This window comes from Cricetulus griseus, chromosome 2, assembly GCF_003668045.3.
Source record: "Cricetulus griseus strain 17A/GY chromosome 2, alternate assembly CriGri-PICRH-1.0, whole genome shotgun sequence".
Classification (NCBI taxonomy): Eukaryota; Metazoa; Chordata; class Mammalia; order Rodentia; family Cricetidae; genus Cricetulus; species Cricetulus griseus.
In genome coordinates this window covers 414318393-414343918 of record NC_048595.1, presented here as the reverse complement: position 1 = coordinate 414343918, position 25526 = coordinate 414318393, and the positions used below count along the sequence as shown (strand labels likewise).

General features: G+C 40.0%; 2 protein-coding genes across 8 annotated transcripts in view; one reads left to right on the top strand and one right to left on the bottom strand.

Annotated features, from left to right (window-relative positions):
- Nucleotides 1-2202, bottom strand: part of Carf (calcium responsive transcription factor) — a 45895-nt gene extending 43693 nt beyond the window's left edge. For 3 of the 7 annotated variants that reach the window (XM_027397006.2, XM_027397001.2, XM_027397005.2), the window contains exon 1: nucleotides 2067-2193. The gene's annotated coding sequence lies outside the window, so the exon portion shown is untranslated. Of the gene's footprint in view, nucleotides 1-1482; nucleotides 1813-2066 lie in introns of those variants that run through there. The other 4 variants (XM_035440969.1, XM_027397003.2, XM_027397004.2 and 1 more) reach the window with 3 other exon arrangements.
- A 10-nt stretch (nucleotides 2203-2212) lies between these two features.
- Wdr12 (WD repeat domain 12) lies at nucleotides 2213-24727 on the top strand. Its single transcript, XM_027397008.2, has 14 exons — nucleotides 2213-2297; nucleotides 2660-2863; nucleotides 5366-5460; nucleotides 7832-7926; nucleotides 9766-9872; nucleotides 12003-12118; nucleotides 12804-12958; nucleotides 14538-14583; nucleotides 17086-17171; nucleotides 19271-19411; nucleotides 19526-19631; nucleotides 19733-19865; nucleotides 22069-22141; nucleotides 24160-24727. Exons 2-14 carry the CDS (start codon nucleotides 2823-2825, stop codon nucleotides 24235-24237), a joined length of 1272 nt encoding a protein of 423 aa, XP_027252809.1. The 5' UTR covers nucleotides 2213-2297; nucleotides 2660-2822; the 3' UTR covers nucleotides 24238-24727.
- Nucleotides 24728-25526: the final 799 nt, after the last annotated feature.

Sequence of the window (25526 nt, the reverse complement as noted above, 5' to 3'; positions counted from 1 at the left end):
AAAGACATACAATCTAAAACTCATGAATTATTTCTAGGATTTCTATTTAATATTGACAGCAGGTAAGTGAAACTGGGGGACACAAAACTATGGCTAAAAGGGAACTATGGTAACTCTCTTAAGATCCCAGAACTTGGGCTAAGATGTTGCTCAGAGTGCTTGCCTGGGACACACAAAAACCTTGAGATTAATTCCAGAATTTTAGGTTCAGGTTCAAAACAAGCAACACCCAAGTATGGTAGCAGTATTCAGGAAGTGGAGGCAAGTGGATCTCTGGCTAATCTGGGGAAACAGTGAATTCAAATCCATCCTGGAATACATAGAGAGACTCTCTCTCAAAACAAAAGACTGTAACAAAAAAAAAAAAATAGTTTTCCATGTTGGGGGTTCTCCAGATAACAGTGAGTCTTCGTGAGGACCACAGTAAATGAACCCAGAAGTTTTGCAGCTGATACTAACTAAACTTAAAGAAAGGAAGCCAAGACTCAAAAGCATTAGCCATCTGGGCACTGCCTGGAAGCTACACCAGACAAGACACCTAAGTCACTGTTAAAAGAGAAAAAAAAAATCATACTAGGTATTCTGAATTTTGCCAGACTTATTAACTAATTTTTCCTTAACTAAAACATCTTAGCCAAGATTTCTGCTTTGCAAACTGAAATCTTTCCTTGAGTAATTAGGATTCTGCATCTTCCCAATAACAGTGTCCTGTTCAAATTAAGATAAAAATGCATTGAGTTTCAAGTACTGTTAATTTGATAACATCCAAATTAAAGAAAGTTAAGAAAACTAATCAATCATATGCTAACAGTAGGTAAGAATTCAATAGTTACACTTCAGCTAAGGTATTTCAAGTTTCAGATGTTCCAGCTTATTTAATATAAATTCTCAACACTGTAATGACTCCTGTATAAAGGGACACACTGCTGTTAGCAGCAAGCCCGACCTTAACAGTTGATTCTTTCTGGAATTTGGGCAGAGGTTTTCTCATTTTATGCCTCCACCTATGTCAGTAAAGTTTCTAGTTAAAACTTGTACGGCTAGCTATTACGAGGGCAATAGTTTTAACATTTACTGGGTGCTTCTTATGTGGCATTTAATTCTCACAGTTGGTCAAAGTGTGGCACAGAGGTTAAGTAGCACAGGTAGAATCCAATCCAGGCATTCTTGTTACAGGGCATGCAATTCTGTAAGGTGAATACATTGTAAATAGTCATGCTTTTACTGCCATTGCTCACTTAATAGATGCTTGTTTCTCGCCTCCCATCGTTTAGATCACTTCCAGTTTTCTACAGATGACTTAAATATTATGCGACATATATTTTTAAAAAAGCTTTCGTTTTCATCTGCACACACACACACACACACACACACACACACACACACACGTTTTGCAATCCAGTTCTGCCTGACTCTCAGTTGTGGTCTCGGAGTTCCCCCACCCCACCCCACCCTCCAGAGGTTTTCGGGCGAATGCCTTACAGTGTGACTTTGGGATCTTTAAAGTATTCCCCCATCTACTCTCCACTCAGGAAAATAACTAGAGAAATAATCGGGACCACTGAGACCGAGACAGGCCTTTGAGTGACTTCAAGATTAAAAACCACAAACAGTCTGAAAGCAGGGGAGAGGTGCCGGGGACTCGGAAAGGAGGGGAGAGCCCCCTCTCCGGCGGGCGCTCGGTGGCGGTGGCGCGTTCTTGGGCTCGCCTCCCCCTCGGCAGCCTGCCTTCCCCCGGCCTCGGGGCCCCTCCCGGGACCGGAGTGAAGGAACGGCGGCGGCGGAGGCGGGCGAGGGCGAGGGCGCCGGGACCGCGCTCCTCCGCGGCCGGCGGCGACAGGGGGCGGGGGCGGCGGTTGCTCCCAGCCCGGGAGGGTCAGGAGGTGACGGGAGGAGGCGGAGGCAGGAGGAAGAAGGGAGGTCGGGAGGGAGCGTCGGGTCCCTAGGCGCCGACGGCTCTGCCAGACCTCCGGCTCCCCCAACCCTGCCGCCGCAGCGAGCCCCACGACGCGAGAGGGGAGTCCGCCGGAGCAGAAGGGAGAAAATTCAAAGCGCGTCTACTCAACCTCGTCTTGGCTCCGAGGCCCCGCCATGGAGACCAGCACAGTGCGCACGCGCACCGCTCCGCGAGGCGCAGCGCAAGCCCATCAGGTTGGACGCTTCTCGGCCACCGTCGCTCAGTTCCCTTCCGATTCGTTCAACTCCTTTTCCGTGTTTCCGCTCGGCAGCCTGAGGTGAGGACACATGGTCTCCGCTGAGTCGGGCGGGTGTTGGAACGAGGCATAGAAAACAAGCAGGTGGGGCCTTTGTCGCCCAGAGTTAAGGAGCAGGAGACGGAATATCTGGCCGGGGAAGGGAGGTTCAAAAGCAGATGAGGGAGCCTGAGTGCGGGGTGGCTAAGTGGATAACCAGAACCTACAACTCCCAGTGTTCAGAGCGTCTGCATCGCGCTCCCTTCTGGGGTTTGTAGTATCGGAGCTGAGTCTAACGCGTCCAGCCTGAGGGCAGCCTTGAAAAGAGTCAGGCTCGTTAGTTCTTTTCCCTGTCTTCCTCGTCGATTTCGGATCTAAATCGATAGTGAGAAACGTACAAGAATTAAGGGGAGTGGCTGCTCTCAAGACGGTGCTTTACTTTCGATGTTTGCTAAATCTCGGAATAGGCCGTCGATGTGTACGGGCTGGGCGCCCGTGGGAAGGCAACCTCGTGGCGTGGTCTGAGGGAACCCGAGGAAGCCTGCCCTCCGCCGCGCTTTTGGAGCTGCTTGGTTGTCAGTCAGCGCGTACATTTTTTTTTGTGGAGAAGTCTCGCGCGTCCTTTCCGCCATGGCACAACTCCAGGCACGTTTCTACACCGAGAACAAGAAGTAAGTGACGGTCTCCGCTCCTGTCCCTGCCTTCCCCAGGGCTGTTGGTTTTAAGACCCCTTCGGTTTGGACCTCGTAGTCCCTGGTAGTCCTTGGGGTTTTGACTAGGAATACACATTGAAGAAGTAACAGACAAGGCGGGTAGAAACAAAAATTAAAAATGAAGAAGAACTTCATTCGCCCGCCCATTTGCAGACGGTGGACACGTCTTAGCTGGCTTCCTGAATCGCCGTTTTTCTACCCACTTTCGTGAGCTCTTGATATGTGAGTGGAGGGAACAGGGTTTCCGAGTTTGCAATCTGAATGATGCACACACTGTTTTATTATTTGAGGGATGAGCAGTGGCAGGTCTGTTTACAGGCTGTCTGTTAATGGTGTCTCTTCATTTGCTCTTCTCAACCACTATAGAAACTGGATCTCTGGATATAGGGTTCTTAGAGCTGTTTTTTTTTTTTTTTTTATTACTATGAAGTCAGCTCAGTTACTGACTTCACTAGGTGTGTTATGTGTGTATGTCCTACTTAGTGTGATCAAACACTATGGCCCAAAGCAGCGTGGGGAAGAAAGGGTTTACTTGGCTCACAGGTTACAGTCATCATTAGAGGAAGCCAAGAACTGAACCAGAAGCCATGGAGGAATGCTGCCTTTTTTGAGACAGGGATGGCACTTCTTCCTACATCAGTCATTAATCCAGAAAATGCTCCCACAGACTTGCCTGAAGGCCAATCTGATGTAGGCATTTTCTTAATTGAAGTTCCCTCTTAGATGACTTTAGCTTCTGTTAGTTGACAAAACTAACCAGGACTGTGTGTGTGTGTGTGTGTGTGTGTGTGTGTGTGTGTATGTGTGTATGTGTGTATTTATGTGTTTATATGTAAATAAGTCATATAGATGGCAAATGTTGAGATTCAGGTGCATCATATTAGAATTGTACAAACATCCACCCAATCTATTTTAGAAAGAAAATCCATCACTCAGTCCCTTAAATCCTCCCCACCCAAGTTAACTACTTAACCTACCTACCGTCTATCTCTGTGTGTGTGTCCATTCTGGACATTTTGTATAATGAAGTTATACAAACTATGTGGTCTTTTGTGGCTGGCATGTTTTGCTTACTATGTTTTTTATAGTTTAACCATAAAGTAGAATATCATAATACCTCATTAATTCTATGGCTAAATAGTTCATTGTATTGCTCATTTCCTCTTATTGTCCAGTTAGACATTTAGGTTGTTTCACTGTTTTAGCTATTGTGAATAGTGGCTGTGTAAGCCTTAGTGTATATTTTGTATGTGAACTTGTGTAGCCCTTGCTGACCTAGAACTCACTGTGTAGCCAAGGCTGACCACAGACCCACTGGTCCACCTGCCTTTGCCTTTCTCCAAATGCTGGGAATAAAGGCCCATGTCTCCATGCCCAGTGAACATGGTTTTCATTGCCCTTTGGTGCATACTTAAAAGTGTAGTTCTTGGGTCACGTAAGTCCACATGTAACTTTTAGATCAACTGCCATGCTGTTTCCCAAAGTAACTACCCCATTTTCTATTACCACCATCAGTTGATGAGGGTTCCTCTTCCTCTGTGTCTTCACCATCACTTTGTTTGCATCCTAATGGGTGTGAAGTGATATTCATTGTGGTTTGGTACTATGCCTGTTAGTCATTGCTCTTTCTCTAGAAAACTATCTATTCAAATCCCTTGCCCTTTAAAAGATGACCTTAATGATTTGCAAATATTTTCTTATTTCTTTTTGAGTCTGTGTTCTGCCTCTGGTCATATATTATTCTAATCTACTCTGCACAGCTATAAAGATCTAACTAAACAAAGTACTGTGTTATTCTTTAACTTGGACTGCTACAGTGATTCCTTGTTGCCTACACAAAGAATTAAAAATCATTACATAGTATATGGTATTTAAAACACTCTATATGTCTTTAGTCTCACTTTGGAACACTGCATAAAGCAAAATCACTGCCTGAAATAGGAGCAAGCTCCTTTGGTCTGCTCTTCTTACTTTACCACATTCTCATTTCCAGGCTATCCCTCCCTTACCTGGACAACATCACTTTTTGTAGCTGTGGCTTAAGAATGATCTTTTCTGTACATCCTTTTTGGATCCTGTACTTCCACCCCTTTTCTCTGGTGGAAGTGACTTATTTCTGATAGCAACATCATTTATGGCACCGTGTTCACAGGGTTTGATTGTGCATGATTTTTTGTTTTGTTTTGTTTGTTTTTCGAGACAGGGTTTTTCTGTGTAGCTCTGGCTGCCCTGCAACTCTCTATGTAGACCAGACTGGCCTCAGATTCAGAGATCCATCTGCCTCTGCCTCATGAGTGCCTGCTTGATTCTTTAAGAATAAAGACACCTTACTTCATTTTGTTTATGCCTTGTAGCAAATATCTGGCATGTAGTACCCAGTAAATAGTTGTTGAATGAATAAATGCAGATTTGCCAAAGTATTTGTAGACATAATACTGACCTATCATTTCCCTTTTGTAGATATGCAATAGATGATGTTCCTTTCTCAATCCCTGCTGCCTCTGAAGTTGCTGACCTTAGTAACATCATCAATAAATTGCTGGACACCAAAAATGGTAGGTATATATGTTCCAAGATGTTAGGAGAGGGCACAGTGCCACCTGCTATACATAAATATGGTTTCGTTGTTTTGAGACATGGTTTCCCTCTATAACCCTGGCTGTCCTGGAACTTGCTCTGTAGACCAGGCTGGCCTCAAACTCAGAGATCCACCTGCCTCTGCTTACAACTGTCTGTAACTTCAGGATCCAACATCCTCACACAGACATAAATGCATGCAAAACACCAATGCTCACAAAATAAAAAAATTATAAGAAAGAAAAATTAGGGCTGGAGAAATGGCTCATTGAGTAAAGTGTTTATGTGAAAGCATGAAGACCAGCTCAGATCTCTAGGCCCCATATAAAGGGCAGGTTGGTTGGTAACCGGCCTGTAATCTCAGCACATTGGAAGTAGAGATGGGGGTCTGTAGAACAAGCTGGCCCGCCACACTAGCGAAACAACAAGCTGTGGGTTCAGTGAGACCTTGCCTTAATATTTAAGGTGACAAGTGAGCCAGAAATAAATTCAACATCAGCCTTGAACTTCCACACTTAATGCACACACGTGTGCTCACACACATAGGCAAAAAAAAGAACAGAACTAGTTAATGTATTCATGTTGATGTGGTAGAAAACCTGGTCTTTTTTTTATTATTATCATTTTATTTATTTATTTATTTATTTTTGATACAGGGTTTCTCTGTATAACAGCTCTGACTGTCCTGGAACTCATTCATAGACCAGGCTGTCTTTGAACTCACAGAGATCTGCCTGACACTGCCTCATGAGTGCTTCTATCCAAGGCATGAGCCACCACCACCTGGAAAACCTGAAGTCTTACCAATCATTTAGGGATCACTAATTTACATGATATAGTAGAGGATAGAGGAACATATTAAAGATGCTCTGTAGGGCTAGCTAAAAATGCTTGCTGTCCAATGGCGCAAGCCTGGTGACCCAAGTTTAATCCTCACAGCCCAAGTCAAAGTGGAGAGACCCCAACTACACAAAGTTGTCGTCTGACCTCCACATAGGTGATATGGCACACATACCTTCAGACACACATCATAACATACATACACAAGGTAATAATAAAAATAAACTTAAAAAATTATAAGAGACTTTGGAGATATGATTAACCAAGCCCAGAATGTAAGAAATATAGTTGACCCATTTTCCTCAATGAAGAAATGACAATTAAAAGGAGAGGGACTTTTTAAAGATTGAAGAAACGCACTAACCAGTTAGGTGCTGGCTTTTAAAAGCCTACTCTATAAAACCTACACGATGGAATACACCTGCATGCAATTCCAGTGCTCTAGGAACTGAGACAATGAGTTGAAGATAACTCTATCCATCTGTCTAGCCTCTCTAGAGGCTAGCATGGTCTGTGGTAGTGAGTTTGAAGCCAGTGTGGGCTATACAGTAAGACACAGTTTCAAATTATAAGTTAAATTAATTTTTAAAAATCCACATGAATAGTGACTGCATATTTGATAGTAGCATAGTTAACATTGTGTTTTAAATCCTTATATTTTAGTGATACATACATAATAAAGTCATTTACAAATGAAGTGGTGTGATTTCTGATTGCTTTAAAAGAAGCTACCTAGAAAATGGAGACAAGAATAGAAATTATTGATGAGTTGTTTAGTATTGGAGTAGTGTGTTCACTGTTATTTATACTTTTGTATATATTGTAAATTTTCTGTAGAACAAAAGCTTTTTAAAAATTAGATAAAGGACTTCAGGTGGTATTCAAGCTATTGTCTAACCTGTTGCCATTTTGTAGTGTACTCAATAAACCAGTCTTAAAACAAGAATAAATGAGATTAGTGGGTTGTAGTTAGTTCAGTGGTAGAACATGTGCTTTGCATGCATATAATCTGGGTTGAACCCCCAGGCCCCTAAATAACTACACCACCATGAAACCAAGCGTAAATCAACAGAACAAAATATATTAGTTCTTTGGAAATCATGTAGCCGAATGGCATGGTTGTACTTAACTTTGATCAAAGCACTCAGAAGGCAGAGTGCTCTGTGAGTTCAAGGCTAGCCTGGTCTACTTGGTGAGTTCCCAGACAAAGACCCTATCTCAGAAAAACAAAAATCAGCTGTGTGGTGCACACCTGTAATCCCAGGATTTGGGAGGCAGAGGCAGGCAGATCTCTGTGAGTTCGAGGCTAGCCTGGTCTACAGAGCTGTTACACACAGAAACCGTGTCTTGAAAAAAACCAAAAACCCAAAATCATTCAGTATGCTAGATGTGCCATGAGGAGTTGTGGAGCAACTGGGACAGCAATGGGCACTGTGGATGGGATAGCTCCAGAGTTTTTGTACATATGGCACTGATATTCCTAATATCACTGATATTACTCTTTTGCAGAGCTCCACAAACATGTCGAGTTTGATTTCCTTATCAGGGGCCAGTTTCTTCGCATGCCCTTGGTCAAACACATGGAACTGGAAAACATTTCATCGGTAAGTCCAAGAACTGCTTATATTTGATTTAATTCATTACTAAATATTTTTTAGTAACTGCTTATAGAATCAGCCTAAATTGTTTTCAACGCCCAAGAATATTTTGGGTTTGTTTGGGTTTGTTATTGTTGTTTGTGAGGGTTTTTTTTTTTTTTTTTTTTTTTTTTTTTTGTGTGTGTGTGTGTGAGAGAGGAGAGAGAGAGAGGGGGGGGGGGAAGGGAGAGAGAGAGAGAGAGTGTTTTGTTTTTGAGTCTTAGAAAACATTTTAAAATTACATTTACTTATTTACTTATTATATGGTACGTGAGGTACCACAGCCTGCCTGTGAAGGTCAGAGAACAATTAGTGGGAGAATGGGAGTCAGTTCTCTCCTGTGGGTCCTGGACCTTGGACTTGCTAGTGCCTCTACTCACACACCAGAAATTTGAACTTATGTTTCTATATAGTCATCTTTTAGACCCCTTCTAAGAATATTTTATTCAAGAAAATGAATTAATATAGTCTTTAATTTGTGAAAGCATGGGTAGGAAAAGGAATAACAAGTGTATGTATACTAATAAAACAGGAGTAGAGCAAAATTGCACACATCTCAGAAAAATGTGGGCTAGGTTATTTATAGTGATTGTGATACTCGATCTGTAATTTTTAAACTTTCTTCTTCTTTGTTTTTATAATTAAGACTATCAACAGTAGCTGGACATGTAACTCAGTGGTTAAAAGCACTGACTGCTCTTCCAGAGGATCTGGGTTCAATTCTAGCACCCACATGGTTGCCAAGAGCTATAACTCAGTCCCTGGAGATCTGACTCCCTCTTCTGGCTTCCTTGGATAACTGCACACACACGGTACACAGATATACATACAGGCAAGATACCTATACACACAAAATAAAAATAAAATCTAAAACAAAAAGAATAGAGCCAAGAGTAATGGTGTATACCTTTAAGTTTGCCAGCCTGGTCTACGTAAGAGTTGTAGGCTAACCAGGGTTATTTAGTGAGACCCTGTCTAAGGTTTTTTTTAAAAAGGGAATATTTGGAGTCACCAAGATGGCTGACTGAGTAAAGGTGATAACCATGAAGCCTGATGACCCGAGTTCATCCCCAGGACCCACATGGTAGAAGGAGAGTGCAAACTCATGCAAGTTGTCCTTTGACCTCCATGTACACTGTGGAATGCACGGAGGCACACGCGCGCACACACACACACGCACATACACACAATAGTAATAAATTATTTAGAATATATCTTGTAATTTCCCCTCTATTTTGTGATTTGAAAATATATGTAAGAGCAAATGTCATTTTAGCTGTTTTTTAAGTGTACGGCTCATTAATGTGAAGTAACGGTGCTGTGCAGCTGTCACCACTACCCACTTCCAGAACTCTTTGATCATCCTGAACAGATACTCCTCCCTCATTGAAAAATGCTTGTTTATCTAAATATATTTTCTTACATAAAAGCTCTCCTTTTGCGAGCTAGAGAAAAGGTTCGGTGGTTAAGAGTGCTTGCTGCTCTTCCAGACCTGAGTATCTGAGTTCAGTTCCCAGTACCCACATTCCAGTTCCAGAGGATATGATGCCTCTAGATTACACTCAAATGCTTGTGCACATGCCCACACATATACACATAATTAAAAATAAAACTAAATACTTTTAAGAGCTCTCATTTTATTTCTACTTTTAATATAAGTTTCTTTAAGTCTACTAATTTTTATATTCTTAGCTTAATGTGAGGTCAAAGAAAATCTTGACTTTGTAAATGGCTCCCAAATTTTCTGTCTTCAAAGTAATATTTGAAAACTGTCCCCTGATTTATTTTCTGTCTCTGTGTGACTAGGAAGAGGTTGTGGAACTAGAATACGTGGAAAAATACACGGCACCCCAGCCAGAGCAATGCATGTTCCATGATGACTGGATAAGCTCAATTGAAGGGGCAGAAGAATGGTATGCAACGGGAATGTGCTTTTTATTTTCTTTCTCTCTTTTTTTAAGATTTATATATGTATTATGTATACAGTGTTCTCTCTGCATGTCAGAAGAGGGCACCAGATCTCATTATAGATGGTTGTGAGCCACCATGTGGTTGCTTGGAATTGAACTCAGGACCTCTGGAAGAGCAGTCAGTGCTCCTAACCTCTGAGCCATCTCTCCAACCTGCTTTTTGTTTTCTTATGTACATCCTTTAGTCTTTGTCATCCACAGTGTGACTGTTTCTCTCTGATTCCTTTTTCTTCATAAAATCAACTTTGTGCTATGTGTATTGGTGACCATAATAAAACAGGCTTTTGCAGTTGGTGTATTCAAGAAGAAAGCAAGTGTTTATTATTAGATTTTCTTTGTTTCAAAATGTTGTGATATGAGCCGGGCGTTGGTGGCACACACCTTTAATACCAGCACTTGGGAGGCAGAGGCAGGTGGATCTCTGTGAGTTCAAGGCCAGCCTGGTATACAGAGCGAGTTCCAGGACAGCCTCCAAAGCCACAGAGAAACAAATCCTGTCATGGGGGAAAAAAGAAAGGCAACAAAATGTTGTGATATTTGTATTCTGTATAAGTCATCAGTCATTGATATTTAAGACCAGAGATACACACTGCTTCATAGAGGAGAAAAAATAATTTTTATGGCCACAGATCTCCCTACCTGCTGCCATGAAGATTCAAACATGCTACTTTAGGGCTAACAGGGCATCCTGGAGTCAAAGAGGTATCGGTGTCTTAGATTAGAGGTTCAACCTTCCTAATGCTGTGATCCTCATGTTGTTGTGACCCCACCCCTAACCATAAGATTATTTCATTGCTACTTCATAACTGTAATTTTTGTTGCTGTTTTGAATCGCAATGTAAATATCTGATATGCAAGATATCTGATATGTAACCTGCAAAGGGGTCTAGACCCATGGGTTAAGAACCACTGTCTTTTTTTTTTTTTCCAGACAGGGTTTCTCTGTAGCTTTGGAGCCTGTCCTGGAGTTCACTCTGTAGACCAGGCTAGCCTTGAACTCACATAGATCTACCAGTCTCTGCCTCCCAAGTGCTGGGATTAAAATCGAGCATCACCGCCACCCAGCAAGAACCACCGTCTTAAAGCAAATCGCTACTACTGATCATGATCCTAACTGGCTTTACTTACAGAAACACCACCTTAGAAGTTGATCAAAGGGGTAGCTTACTTCTGTCTTTCCTTTTGGGGGGCATTTTATTTTTATTTATTATGTGTTTTGTTGTGTGGGTTTCGTGACATTGCACTTGTGTATAAATGTGTGGCAGTCAGAAGACAGCTCTGTGAAGTTGGTTCTTGCCTTCCATCTTTACATGGGTTCTAGGGATTGAACTCAGATCATTAGGTTTTGCAGAAAGTGCTTTATTGTTGTTTAGCCATTTTGTCATCCTGAAGCTTACTTATTCCAAAGAATAAGTACTTGGAATTATTATACAAAGGTAGGGTTTTGTGTGTGTGTGTGTGTGTGTGTGTGTGTGTGTGTGTGTGTTGTTTGTTTGTTTGTTTGTTTGAGATAGTATGTCCCTAGGTAGTCCTGGCTGTTCTGGAACTTCCTATGTAGACCAGGCTGGCCTCAGGTGGAGAGAGATCCTCCTGCTTCTGTCTCCCAAGTGTTGGGATTAAAGGTCTGGTCCACCATTCCTTACTTGGTTTTTCTTTTATTTGTGATTTTCACTTTTGCTTTGGTATTGTGGGGTATGTATGTGTCTGTGTGTATCTCCGTCTGTGTGTGGTACTGGACATCAGATTGAGAGATTTCTGCTTACTGACTACTGAGCTACATCTCATCCCTGTTTTTCAGTGGTTAATTACAGAGTTTTAGGCTTTATACACAGTTTGTATTGCTTTGGTGAAATTTATAGCATTTACAACAATAAAAGTGAAATCTTATATTGTTTTAGTGGTTCAGAAAATTAGTGTGACATGTGAGCTGTCGTTATGCTTTGAAATTTTGTTCTTCATATTACATACAGTTTACTCTCCAAAGTTTACTTTGCCATTGCCATAGAAACAATTGATTTTCAGGTCTTCAAACGTCATCTTTTTATATTTCATAGCATTGTTTTCCCATTGTAGGATCCTGTCTGGTTCTTATGATAAGACTTCTCGGATCTGGTCCTTGGAAGGAAAGTCAATAATGACAATTGTGGGACATACAGATGTTGTGAAAGATGTGGCTTGGGTGAAAAAAGGTAGGATTCTACTTAAAAGGAATCTTAAGTGAAAAATGATTTAAGTCTCTGTAGCCCTGGCTGTCCTGGAACTCACTCTGTAGACTAGGCTGGCTTCAAACTCAAAGAAATACACATGCCTTGCCTCCCAAGTACTGGGATTAAAGACGGGCGTCACCAACCCGTGGCAAGAATTAATTTTTTTTTTTCTTGTGAGAAGTTTTATTAGAAGGGAAAGGGGGTGGTGGAGAAAAGAGGTAAAAAGACACAGAGACATAGAGAGAGGACAGAAGAGAAGAGGAAGGCAGGGAAAGTCCTGTCTGCCCCAGGGCAACAGCAGGAAAGATAGGAAAAGAGGGCAAGAATTAATATTTTAAGAATTTTCTCTTCTTACCATGATAGCACTCTTTTAAAAGCAGTCCATCTGATTATTATTTTTTTTTTTTAATTATGTATACAGTCTTCTGCCTGCATGCCAGCAGAGGACACCAGATCTCATTCAAGGTGGTTGTGAGCCACTATGTGGTTGGTTGCTGGGAATTGAACTCGGGACCTCTGGAAGAACAGTCAGTGTTCTTAACCGCTGAGCCATCTTTCCAGCCCCCCCCCCCCCGATTATTCTTAAAATATTCACAAAACTACTAAATGATAAAAAATAAGATGCAGTTAAGAGTTTGTACTAATTTCGTTTTTCTCTTTTCTTTAGACAATTTATCCTGCTTATTACTGAGTGCTTCAATGGATCAGACTATTCTCTTATGGGAATGGAATGTGGAGAAGAACAAAGTGAAAGCCCTACACTGCTGCAGAGGTCATGCTGGGAGTGTGGATTCTATAGCAGTCAATAGCTCCGGAACTAAAGTGAGTAGTCAGTGTGTTGCCACTATTGTGCTGAGTTAGAATTTAAGCAACTGAATAAGTGTGTGTGTGTGTGTGTGTGTGTGTGTGTGTGTGTGTGTGTGTGTGTGTACACATATATATGGTGATATAACTTCCATAAAAGAGGCTAAAAAGAATTAAGACTTTAGATCCAAAGTAAATACAATAAAAAGATAGATTTATTTGATTTACTTCTTCAGTCTAGACATCTATCTTTAGTATAGTATATAAGTTACATTTTAAAAATTAGATTAAGACCGGTGGTGGTGTACACCTTTAATCCCAGCACTCGGGAGTCAGAGGCAGATGGATCTTTGAGTTTGAGGCTAACCATCTTCTACAGGGTAAGTTCCAGGCAACCAGGGCTACATATACACACACAGGAGAGGGTGTGGGGGAGAATGGGAGAGAGGAGAATCAAGTAAACTAGTAACAACCAAGCCTTAGCACACTAAGGCTAATATTAACAGCCTATTTGTCGGTGTGGACATACATCTTGTACTCGTACAGGAACTAAATGCTCAGTCCCTTATTTTGATTTTGATGCAGGTTCTTATTGTAGCCTAGGTGTCCTGGAATTCTCCTTATATCATTCTATGTGGCCTTATATACCTGTCAATTGGCCTGCTTCAGTCTCCTGAGTACTGGGATTGCAGGCATGAAGCCACCATGACCTATTCTTTATTATAGCAAAATGGATACAAACCAGAAAACAATAACCTCATTGACTTATGAAGGGTTGCAAACCTTAGCTTTTGCAAGTTCCCTTTGCTGCATTGGATAATTCCGAATTTAAGAGTGTTCTGCAACTTGGAGTAACAAAGAATGTTTGATGCAGTAAAAAATAAAGGTTTATGATTTATCAGGGAGTTTATATGTTGTTGAGTATAGATTTAAATGAATTAACCATTCTTGTCTTTGGGCTAGGAAATTAGGAGACGTATATTTTGCTTATACATGGGCAGAAACTGATCTTCAATTTGTTAAAGCTCAAGAGAAAATTTGTGATAGCCAAAGAAAGAATGAACAAGCCAGAACAAGAAGGTGATGATACATTTGGGCTTCAAAAATCCTCTGGAGTAAAAATGTAGCTGGTATACCTCAACCTTCCCGTTGTTCCCAAGTCACCTTTGTTCAATTTGAACCATTTTCTGGTTTTCTCTACATGAAATACTTCCTAGTGTTATCCTGTACTATTTGTCTCTTGAGGGTGAGGGGAAATCTATTGTTTCCCTTAGGAAAAGTCTAACTTCATTTCTCAGGATTTATTTATAAAGGTTCTAGAAACAGAACAGATCTATTAGTGGTAGTATAGGTTAGTTGCCCACTTTGATCTAAGCAGCTGTGCAGGACAACAAGTGCATATAAGCATGGCAGTTGGTTGCCATGGAGATAAAGACTACAGCTTCCAAAAGACTGGAAGCCAATTATATGATTATTTAGTAGTAAAGGTTCCAGAGCCTGTGTACAGAGAAATGAAACAAGCAAAGCAAAAGTAAGAGGGGGTGGAGGACAAATAATGCAAGTTATTACATATGCTTTCTCCTTCGTATGTATCTAGTTTTGCAGTGGCTCCTGGGATAAGATGCTAAAGATCTGGTCTACAGGTATAAATATTTTTTTGTACTTTTGACTTATTAATCATGTTTCTAGAATTTTAGTGAGGGACTTTTATTTCTCATATTTGCTGTAAAAATAGACCAATGTGTTTTAGTATACACAAAAAGAAGTGTAGTATGAAGGCCAATTGGTATATTTCTGTTTTAAGATTTTTGGTTCTTTTTTTAACCCTACCACCTCTTTATTTAACAGTTGCTGATTTGCTACATATATAACAGATTGTGTTAGACCCCCCCCCAATGCATTTAATTTAAAAAGCTAGAAATTGTTTTTTGAATAATTTTGACTTAAGTCATTTAAAAATGAGCTTTGAGTGTCTGAAGAGATAGTTCAGTGATAAAGAGTACTTGCTGCTCTTGCAGAGGACTCAGATTAGTTCTAGCACTCACATAGCAGCTCACAGCTGTCCTCATCTACAGTTTCAGGGGATCTAATACCTTCTGTCTCTTGGGCACCAGACACACGTGGCACATACACATAAATGCAGGCAAAACATGCATACATATAAAAATCTGTTTAAAAAACATTTTTGAGGCAGTGTCTTTTTATATTATCCCTCACTATCTTGGAGGCTGGCACTGGCTAGATAGACCAACCTGGCTTCAAACTTGTGATCCTCCTGCCTCTACATCCCAAATGTTGGGATTGTAATCATGTACCACCATACCTAGCTTACTATGAAAATACAGATGAAAAAACACAGTCAAGGAGAGGAAACACTCTTGAAAGAAGTTAGAAAATGCTGATGGGAACAGAAGAACAGGGGGTCCCACACAGATTCTTAAATTTTGAAACCTAGCAGCTGGAACTGTTTTTTCATATGTAAAAAGTTCAGAAGATCCCATTATTTCTGATGGAATTGCTGTTTACAGTTCAGACTCCAATGAAAGCTGACAAAGTAGTTAGTGGGCTCAGAACCAGCTTAAGCAACTTTAAATAATTATGTATAATACAGCAGAAAATATACATATTAGTAGATGTTATGCTTGAACAATTTTTGAAGAAGAAAGTAGTTTAGTTTCAGTTGTTTTCCTTTTGTGAAATGTCTTATTCTTTGATAGTATCAGGTAAATGAGATACTGTTTGGTACCAGCTATCACTGTTAAGGGATTTATAATCTAGTTAGGAAAAGGTAAATCAATATTCATGAAAGGTACAAAATATTAAAAATCTATAGGATCAATCTTAACCTAACTAAATGATGTTTATAACAAAGATATTTTCAAACTAAAAAAAAAGAAAAAATATCCAAGAACCTGGAAGTATAACTCAGTGATAAAGTGCTTGCCTGGCTCTGGCTTTGATCTCTAGCACCACAAAACAACTATGAAGGATTTTTCATATTTATAAAAGGAAATCATGAGATTAAACATAGCCAAAGTACATCTCTTTTTTTTTTTTTTTTTTTTTGACGTAATTTTTTTATTAGTTCAAATTAGGAACAAGCTTGCTTCACATGTCAATCCCTTCTCCCTCTCCCTCTCCCTCTCCTCTCTCCCCAGCCCCACCTGTCCCCGCCCCATCCCTCCTCCACTCTCCAGGCAGGGTAGGGCCCTCAATGGAGGCTCCCCAAAGTCTCCCACATCATCCTGGGCCGGGCCTAGGCCCTCTCCCATGTGTCCAGACCAAGAGAGCATCCCTTCATGTGGGATGGGCTCTCAAAATCCCTTCTTACACTAGGGAAAAATACTAATCCACCACCAGGGGGCCCCTAGAGTGCCGAGGCCTCCTCATTGACATCCATGTTCAGGGGTCTGGATCAGTCCCGTGCTGGCCTCCCAGACAGCAGTCTGGGGTGCATGTGCTCCCCCTTGTTCAGGCCAGCTGTTTCTGTGGGTTTCACCAGCCTTGTCTTCATTCCTCCCTCTCTGCAACTGGGTTCCCAAGTTCAGTTCAGTGTATATCTGTGGGTGTCTGCCTCTGCTTCTATCAGCCACTGGATGAGGGCTCTAGGATGGCATATAAAGTAGTCATGGGTCTCATAGGGGAAGGGCATTTAGGGTGCCAAAGTATATCTTTTAACCTGTGTTTACCTTATTTCCTGCATGGCATAAATACAGTATAATCATAGTAACTTAGTCTGGATTAAACTGGAAGCAGCTTTCCATAATTATGAAATGGTCAATATTTATAACAATGACCATAAAAACAGAGGAAGATTTCCAACTGCTTAATTTTGAGATTTTTTTAATATGCTTTTTAAAAAGTCCTTGTCCATGGAAATGTTTTTGCTTTGGGTGCTACTATGGGTTGAGTCTAGTGCCATGTGCATGCTGGTCAGGCGCTTTACCACTGAATTATAGTCCTCCAGAGGTCACATAAGATGCTTATATACAGTTTTGTGATAGCCAAAACAACAAGGAATATACATTCCCTACTAAGTGAAAAAAAGAAAGAAAACTGTGTACCCAGAATATAGGACGTTCTTGTAGTTTACCACTAATATTGACTAAATTTTTCAATATTTAATATTATTCTCTATGATACAGTCCCTACAGATGAAGAAGATGAAATGGAAGAATCCACAAATCGGCCAAGAAAGAAGCAGAAAACAGAGCAATTGGGACTAACCAGGGTAAGTTTGTTTTTATTTTAATTAAAATAAAATTATTTTCTCCCTTCCCTATCCAACCTCCATCTCCCTCCGTGTATATATCCCCCCCCCCAAATTCCTGGCCTCTGTTTTGTTTCTTTGTTTTTGTTACCTATATGTGTATAAATGCATAAATATAATACAACCTGATGAGTCCCTTTAGTGTTTCTTGTACATATTTGATTTCAGAACTGACCACTTGATATTGGATAACTAATTAGGGAGTTCATCTCTAGAAGAGAAAACTTCTCCCACTTTCAGCATTCCTTAGTTGCACGTAGTTCTTTGTCTAGGGGTGAGGCCTCATGAGATTTCCACCTTCCATGTTAGCATGGCTATTGACAGTGTTCTTGTTCAGGTCTTCTTTAGGCAGCCACGTTGAGGCTATTATTGATGACGCTTCCTTGTCATTTTTAAGAGAGACAGTCTCACAGCAGATTTCCTGGTCCTTGGGTTCTTAACAATCTTTTGATCGCTCTTCTACAAAGTTCCCTGAGCCTTAGGTGCAGGAGTTGTGTTGTGTTGTGTTGTGTTGTGTTGGGGCTGGCCACCTATGGCCAGTTATTTTCTGCATTTCTGTTATGGTCTCTGTCTGTTAAAGGGTGAGAATTGACTGTATTTGGGTTTGGTATGTTTGATGAAAATAAAATATTTCAGCAGTCTTTTTAATTTTATTTTTATGTGCATTGGTGTTTTGCCTATGTAAGGGTGTTGGGTCCCCTGGAACTGTAGAGTCATAGACAATTGTAAGCTACCATGTGTGTCCTGGAAATTGAATCCCAGTCCTCTGAGGAGCAGTCAGTGCTCTTAACTGCTGAGCCAGCTATTCACACACACATTTTTGTTTGTTTATATTCTCTTCTATTTTGTAGCTTCAACCATGATTATGCTTGCTTTCTGTATATACTGTTGCTACATTTTTCTGAGACTTTGAATCAAGCTTACAGAGTGGTAGGACTGTCATGGTACATTTTAATCATTAACATGACAGTAATTATCTGTTTAATACTATTTCATATACTGAAGGTAAAACTCATTTTAGAGCTGCTAAGCTGCTAGTTGAATCCTGAATCACTAGAAATCATTAATGTGAAGTTTAATTCTATCATCTAGCAGTTAGATCTCATTAAACAAGGTTTGTTGGTTTAGTTTGAGACAGACTCTTGCTGTGTAGCTTAGGTAGACTTGGAACTCACTGGCTTGAGCTAGTCTCAACCTTAACAGCAGTGTTTCAGCTTTCTGGTTGCTGGCATTCGAGTATGCATCACTATACCTGGCTTTTTTTTTTTTCTTACACCTTAAATCTAACTGACAATGATTGAATATATTTGATGTAATTAAACACACTTTACACATAATGATTATCATGTTCAAATTGCTATATCCATCACCACCCATGGTACACTAGATCTTTAATTTTCTCATTTTTCTGTTTCTGCCAAATCTGGCAATTACTATTCTACTGTCTGCTTTCATGAGCCTGACTTTGAACCTGTTTAGTTATAAAGATGTTTGTTATGTGATCTAACCTCTTTTATTTAATGGAAAGGGAAATGCTGAGTCAGCTATGCCATTGAGTATATGACCATGCATTAGATGTTGTATTCATCACTAGCATGCATATAAAAAGTGTTGAAAATAAGATGGGCCTGGAGAAATGGTTCAGCAGTTAAGAATACTAGCTGTTCTTCTGGAGGACCCAGCTTCATTTCTCAGTCCCAAATGGCAGCTCACAATTTCCTGTAACTGCAGATCCAGAGGATCTGATGCACTCTTCTGGCCTCCTCTTTTATCAGCCCTGCAATGGGTCCCTTGACTAAACTTAGATCAATCAGCCTTGACAGCTGACACTTTCATCTACTGAGCCCCTTCTTATGTAAAATAAAGACAAATATCTGTCTTGGAGGATTACTATAAAAAACAAAATAATCCCGGGCTGGCCTGGAACTTGGATCTACCTGCCCCTGCCTCCTGAGCGCTGGGATAAAGGTGTGCACCACCACACCTGACCCTAAAATCTGCTCTTGTTTCAGTAACTCTGGTGAAAATGTTTTTCCCTTTTGGGGACCTTTCATTTCTAGACTCCCTTGGTGACCCTCTCTGGCCACACAGAAGCAATTTCCTCAGTACTTTGGTCAGATGTTGAAGAAATCTGCAGTGCATCTTGGGATCACACAATTAGAATATGGGATGCTGAGTCTGGTGGTCTTAAGTCAACTTTGGTAAGACTTAATTTGGTGTTCCTTTGATTAACATTGGTCTTTTCAGTAATAAATTTCTAAAGGTGGTTACTTTTCAGCCCTCTATGGTTAAATGTTCTTTCCTTTTATTTTCAGACAGGAAATAAAGTGTTTAATTGTATTTCCTATTCTCCCCTTTGTAAACGTTTGGCATCTGGAAGCACAGACAGGCATATTAGACTCTGGGATCCCCGAACTAAAGGTATGTTGTATCCAGTGGGGAATATAAGTTTCTACAAATATTCTTTAGGTATGTTCTGCTTCTCTTTCCTAAAAATCCACTGCATTTTCTTTTTCATTTAGATGGTTCTTTGGTGTCGCTGTCCCTCACCTCACATACAGGCTGGGTTACATCAGTGAAGTGGTCTCCTACCCATGAACAGCAGCTGATTTCAGGCTCTTTAGATAACATTGTCAAGCTGTGGGATACAAGAAGGTAAATGTTGGGATTGGAAGCATGGTTTAACCGTTAAAAGCACTGGCTGTTCTCCCAAGAGACCCAGGTTTCATTCATACTACCTGACATGACAAATACTAATACTCAAAAAAATTTCCAGGATTGGGCTGCAGGCATAGCTCAGTAAGTAAAGTATTTGCTTTGCATGAATCCAAATAAACAAAGAGAATAATGGCAGGTGTGCTGGTAATCTGAGAAACAAGATTGGAGAAACAAGACATGGGAATACCAGGGAACTGCTAGCTAGCTAGCCTAGCTTACTTAGTCTCAGGCTAGTGAGAGACCTTGTCTCAAAAGAAAACAGGTAGACAGCACCTGAGGAATAAACCCAGGGTTGTTCTTTTACCTACATACATGTGGTTCTGTATACACATGCAGACACATGCATGTGCACACAGATATACTTACAAAGCCCAGGAACAAAGGCATTTTATTCATGTTAATAGTAATATGTTTTTGTTCCTTATTTTTGTAGCACAAACAATAAAAACCCAGAGCCAGATAATGGGGTTCAAGCTGAAGATCAGAAAAGCAAAGCAGCCAGCCATTAGAGAGTTCTCACCTCTACCATGGCTGGGGTGATGCTGTCCTCAGCATGACTGCTGACTGAATACACTGCACTCCTGTCTCGGCCGCCTTATATTCCTCTCTAGTGCTGGGATTAACCGCGTGCATCACCACTGCCCAGCTTTTATGGCAAAATAGTATGGCTAGCTTTGCATTCTGATCTTTAGGCAAGCTTTATTTGTTAGATCATAGATAAAATATCACTACATATTTTTACTTCTGTTTATAAAATCCATCTTTCTGACCTTTTTATAAAGCAGGAGAAAAAGTTTTAATTATCCAGAACTTTAATAGAAATTCTGTTAATGAAAGATGTAATAAAAATATGTATCTTCGAAGATAATTAGATGCCAGAGGAATCTTATTCATAGGCTAATACTGTGATACTAGTATATACAGAATGTCTAGGTTAAAACATACCCATAACTTATAGTTAGAAGAGGCAACTTTAACTGCGTACCCATTTGTGTATCTTTTTTACCTTAAATCTGCCCTCAAACACTTTATCTTAGAGGGCTTAGATGTCTTAATTGACTTTTTATTTAATTAACAGTTTCTGGTAATAGCAAGACTTTCTCTTTGAAGAAATTTTAGTAGCAAATCGCACATTTTGAAGGTGTGTACATGTCAAGCAGGACTTGGCAAGGCTCTGGGGGTTTTATCAAGGGACCAAGAATATAAGCTGAGGGGGCTGGAGAGATGGCCCAGAGGTTAATAGCACTGATTGCTCTTCCAGAGGTCCTGAGTTCAATTCCCAGCGAGATCTGGTGCCCTCTTCTGGTGTGCAGACATACATGGAAGCAGAATGTTGTGTACAAAATAAATAAAATCTTTAAAAAAAAGAATAGAAGCTGAAAGATCATTGTTATTCAAGAGACAGGTCAGGGAGCATAGAATGTGGTGGTAGTATCCGGGATAAGTGATTTTGTTCTAGCTATATGTTGAATTTAGGTCTTTGGCAAGATTAATTTCTTCTGGATTAGCTGTGGAGATGGGAATCAAAGAGAATTGCCCACATTTTCTACTTGAGTAATAAAGTGTATGGTAATGCTGTGTACTGTGATAAGAAAAAGTGTGAAAATATGGGACTGGAGAAGTGACTCAGTGATTAAGAGTAATGGCTGCTCTTGCAGAAAACCTGGGTTCAGCTCCCAGCTCCCACATGGTAGCCTACAACCATCCAATCCCAGAGGGGACTCCAAATCTGGATCTTTGGCCTCTCTTGGCACTGCATGAATATATGATGCATATATACAGGCAAACACCCATACTCAAAAATAATTGGTTTTTATTTTAGGAAAATAGGTTTATGAGAGAAATTTGAGAGTTTTGATTTGATAGTGTCTGTTGCCCACTGACTTTCATGTATTTAGATATATAGACACTCAAGATATATATCAAACTCAAGGGAAAGGTTTGAAATAAAAATATGAAGTGTAGAAGTATGAAACAGGTCTTATAGTGAATATTTTTGTATCTGAATGCATTTTTCTTGAGTGTTTGTATAATACATCTGCAGTAAAATCCGGCAAAAGTTTTGAGAAAAGTATTAATAATACTCATATGTGTGTATTTAAACACTGAATGCGCTTGACCTGTGTGTTTTCATCTTTAGTTCTAAGGCTCCTCTCTATGATCTAGCTGCTCATGAAGATAAAGTTCTAACTGTGGACTGGACAGACACAGGGGTAAGAATTTACAAGTTACTTGGTGAAAAAAAAAAGGAGGATAGACCTGATGTTTAAAGTTAACAAGATCTTTGGATTTGGTTCGTTTTTTCCTCTGGTTGTCTGGAACTCACTCTGTAGACCCTGTTGGCTTCAAATTCAGAGATCTGCCTGTCTCTGCCTCCTTCCTGAGTGCCGGAATTAAAGGTGTGTGCTATCACTGCCCAGTTTAAAGTTAGAAGTTTTATCATTTCTGATTTTTATAATTTTTACATCCCATACCAAAAAACTAAAAACAGATTTGCTCTTTAATTATTTTAAGTATAATAAAAATTGAAAATTTTAAAACAGGTCTTCCCCCACCCCCAATATCATTTTACATTTTGGTAGTCCTGGGAACTGAACCCCAAGCTTCTCACTATTTCTGTTTTGTTTTTTTCCTTTCCTCTTTTTGATATAGGGTCTCATGGGGCCAGGCTGTCTTTGAGTTTTGATTAGATTGTATAGCTGAAGATAACCTTGAACTAATTCTCCTATATCCACTTCTCAAATGCTGGGGTTATAGGCATGAACCAGTACACTAGCCCTTTTTCTTCTTTTGAGATAGGATATTAGAGTTGCCCAGGCTAGCTTGGAATTTACTCCAGCAGGCAGACCTTAAATTTGTGATCTGCTGCCTCATCCTTCTTAGTAGTTGGTGTTAGACCTGTGTTGGCCCAGGTACCTCATGAATATCTTAATGAGAAATTATTTACAAATCCCATATGATCCATAAATTTACTACTTCACATTGATGGTATCACAGTATTTGTAGTTTGAAATAGCCGTTTTAGGTTTTTTTTGTTTTGTGTTTTGTTTTTGTGAGACCAGGTCTTCATATGTATCCCTGGTTGGCCTTGATCTCCCAGCAGCCTTCCTACCTCAGCCTCCTGAGTGCTAAAATTGCAGGTGTATTTTACATAACTAAGCTTATATAATTTATTTTACATAATAAATATGGATTATAAAATATACTTTAAAAATTATAATCATTTTTATGTGCTTATATAATCTTGTTGCCCAAGAATTCTTTCAGGATATAGGTCCTAGAGCTACGTGGCATAATTTACAGTGTATATTTGCTTGCAAATACATTCTTTTAAAAACTTGGTTTATTTCTGAGTGTGGTAGCTCACACCCGTTATCCCATCGGGAGGCTGAAGCAGGAAGAGTGCTGCAAATTTGAGGATAGTTTAGTGTAAAAACTGCCTTCAAAAAGCAAATGAAGCCTTTGTTTTTTAAAAGGATAAAACTATTTTAGTTTATTATATACCTTGGCAAATAACTTCATTGGAAGTACAATAGCATACTATGTCTCAACCAAAATGACTGATTGCTTTTAATATTTTATATACTGTATAGTAAGCAGATTGAGCATCCCTTATCCGAAATGCTTTGGACCAAAAGCATTTCAGACTTTGGAATATTTGCACACTTATGAAATATCTTAGAATGAGACCCAGATAGAAATGTGAACTTCCTTTTTGTTTCTACTGCCTAGCTATTGGCCCTTTAAGCTTTTTATTAGACCAATCAGGCACCTAGAGCAGGCAAAGCAACATATCTTTACATCATTAAAGTTGGCCCAGAGTCTTACGTGTGCTCAGCATGTGCTCCACCTGTGAGCTACACCTCCAACCTACATTGCAGATCTTTGGATTGGGGATATGTATATGACATCAAAGTAGAAGCAAAACTGTTTGGGAAGAAGCAAAGAGGGTATAGATGGAAAATATGATCAAAGTACAATATATACATACTGTGTGAACAATATTTTGCCAGGTAGTGGTGGCACACACCTTTAATCCCATCACTGGGGAGGCAGAGGCAGGTGGATCTCTGTGAGTTTGAGGCCAGCCTGGTCTACAGAGTAAGTTCATGGACAGCTGGAGCTACACAGAGAAACCCTGTGTCAAATAACCAAAATAAAATCAAAGTCATATTTAGTCATGTCTAGCTACTGTATATTTATATTTACTTTTCTCTCTCTCTTTACACAGCTACTTCTGAGTGGAGGAGCAGACAACAAATTATATTCCTACAGATACTCACCTACTACTTCCCATGTAGGGGCTTGAAAATGAATGATTGATCAAAGACTTTCTTGTTGGGTTTTGTTTTGTTTTTTATTTAGTGTCTTACTATTGTGTCATAAACAGTGTGAATGAAATTGTAGAGAGCTGGGGATATAGCTCAGTTGGGAGAGGGCTTGCCTAAAATGTGCAAAACCCTGAGTACTATCTCCAGCACCTCTAAAGAAAGTCATTGTGGTGCTACATCCCTGTAATCCCAGGACCTGGGAGGTTATCGAAAGAAAATCAGAAGTTCAAGGTCATCCCCCAAAGGTAGCTGGGATTACATGGACTGTCTCAAATCAAAAAGAAAGAAGTTAGTGGCTAATTCTCCACTACCATTGTCAATGCAGAGACAGGAAGCAGCCCTCTAATGTGTGTATAATGATTCATCTTTCATAATAGCTGCATTTTACTATTGTTGTCTTTCCTGTTTATATAAGACAATAAATATGGGGCCTGAACTCTCTACCCTATGCAGGCTCCAAAAACTTGATTGAGTTTTAAAGTATACTTTTAAAAATACTGGTTTGAAATTAAAATTTGCCTTTGAAGTGTTATAAAGGATATATTACAAATACAGTTAACTGTGTCTTTTTTTTTCCCCCTTAGCTTTTTAGTTAACTGTTTGAAGAAAAACCTAGAAAAGACCAGGTGCTGGTGGTGCATGCTTTTGTTTTATTTTGTTTTTGTTTTATTTTTTTCCAAGACAGGGTTTCTCTGTGTAACAGTCCTGGCTGTCCTTGAATTCATTGAGATCCGCCTGCCTCTGCCTCCCAAGTGCTGGGATTGAAGGCGTGCACCACCACCGCCCAGCTAGGTGCATTCCTTTAATCCCAGCACTGAGGAAGCAGAGACAGGTGGATCTCTGTGAGTTGAGGCCAGCCTAGTCTACAGAATGAGTTTTCAGGACAGCCCAGCATACACAGAGAGACCTTGTCTCGAAAAACCAAGAGAAAAAAAAAAGACTAATGGAAAGAACAGCCTGGTAGGTAAATAAGCATCTTCTGTGTGACTTCCTGGGGAAAGGAACACATCTGTTCACTGTAGACAAGGCACTGACAGTGGACTAAAGAGTATTCCATTTGGTTAGTGAAGCAATGAGTTTATCAGACTTAACTTTCTGGAAACATGGGTGACACAATGATAGTTGAATCTCCAAAAAGTCCACTCCCAAAAGCTCCCTGCACATCTGCAGTCTCTTCTGATAAAACTGTTGCCTGCTTCTATAACCTTGGGTCTGTCATGAGCCTCTTAAGTCTTGTGAGACTCTTTCAGAAACACATGTTTGAATT

What these genes read in the sequence shown, in the direction of transcription:
- Wdr12 (XM_027397008.2), top strand. Translation starts at nt 2,823, where the DNA reads ATGGCACAACTCCAGGCACGTTTCTACACCGAGAACAAGAA. An exon ending in ATTGCTGGACACCAAAAATG is followed by an intron (nt 5,461 to 7,831) that starts GTAGGTATATAT and finishes ACTCTTTTGCAG; the next exon opens with AGCTCCACAAACATGTCGAG. An exon ending in ATTGAAGGGGCAGAAGAATG is followed by an intron (nt 9,873 to 12,002) that starts GTATGCAACGGG and finishes TTCCCATTGTAG; the next exon opens with GATCCTGTCTGGTTCTTATG.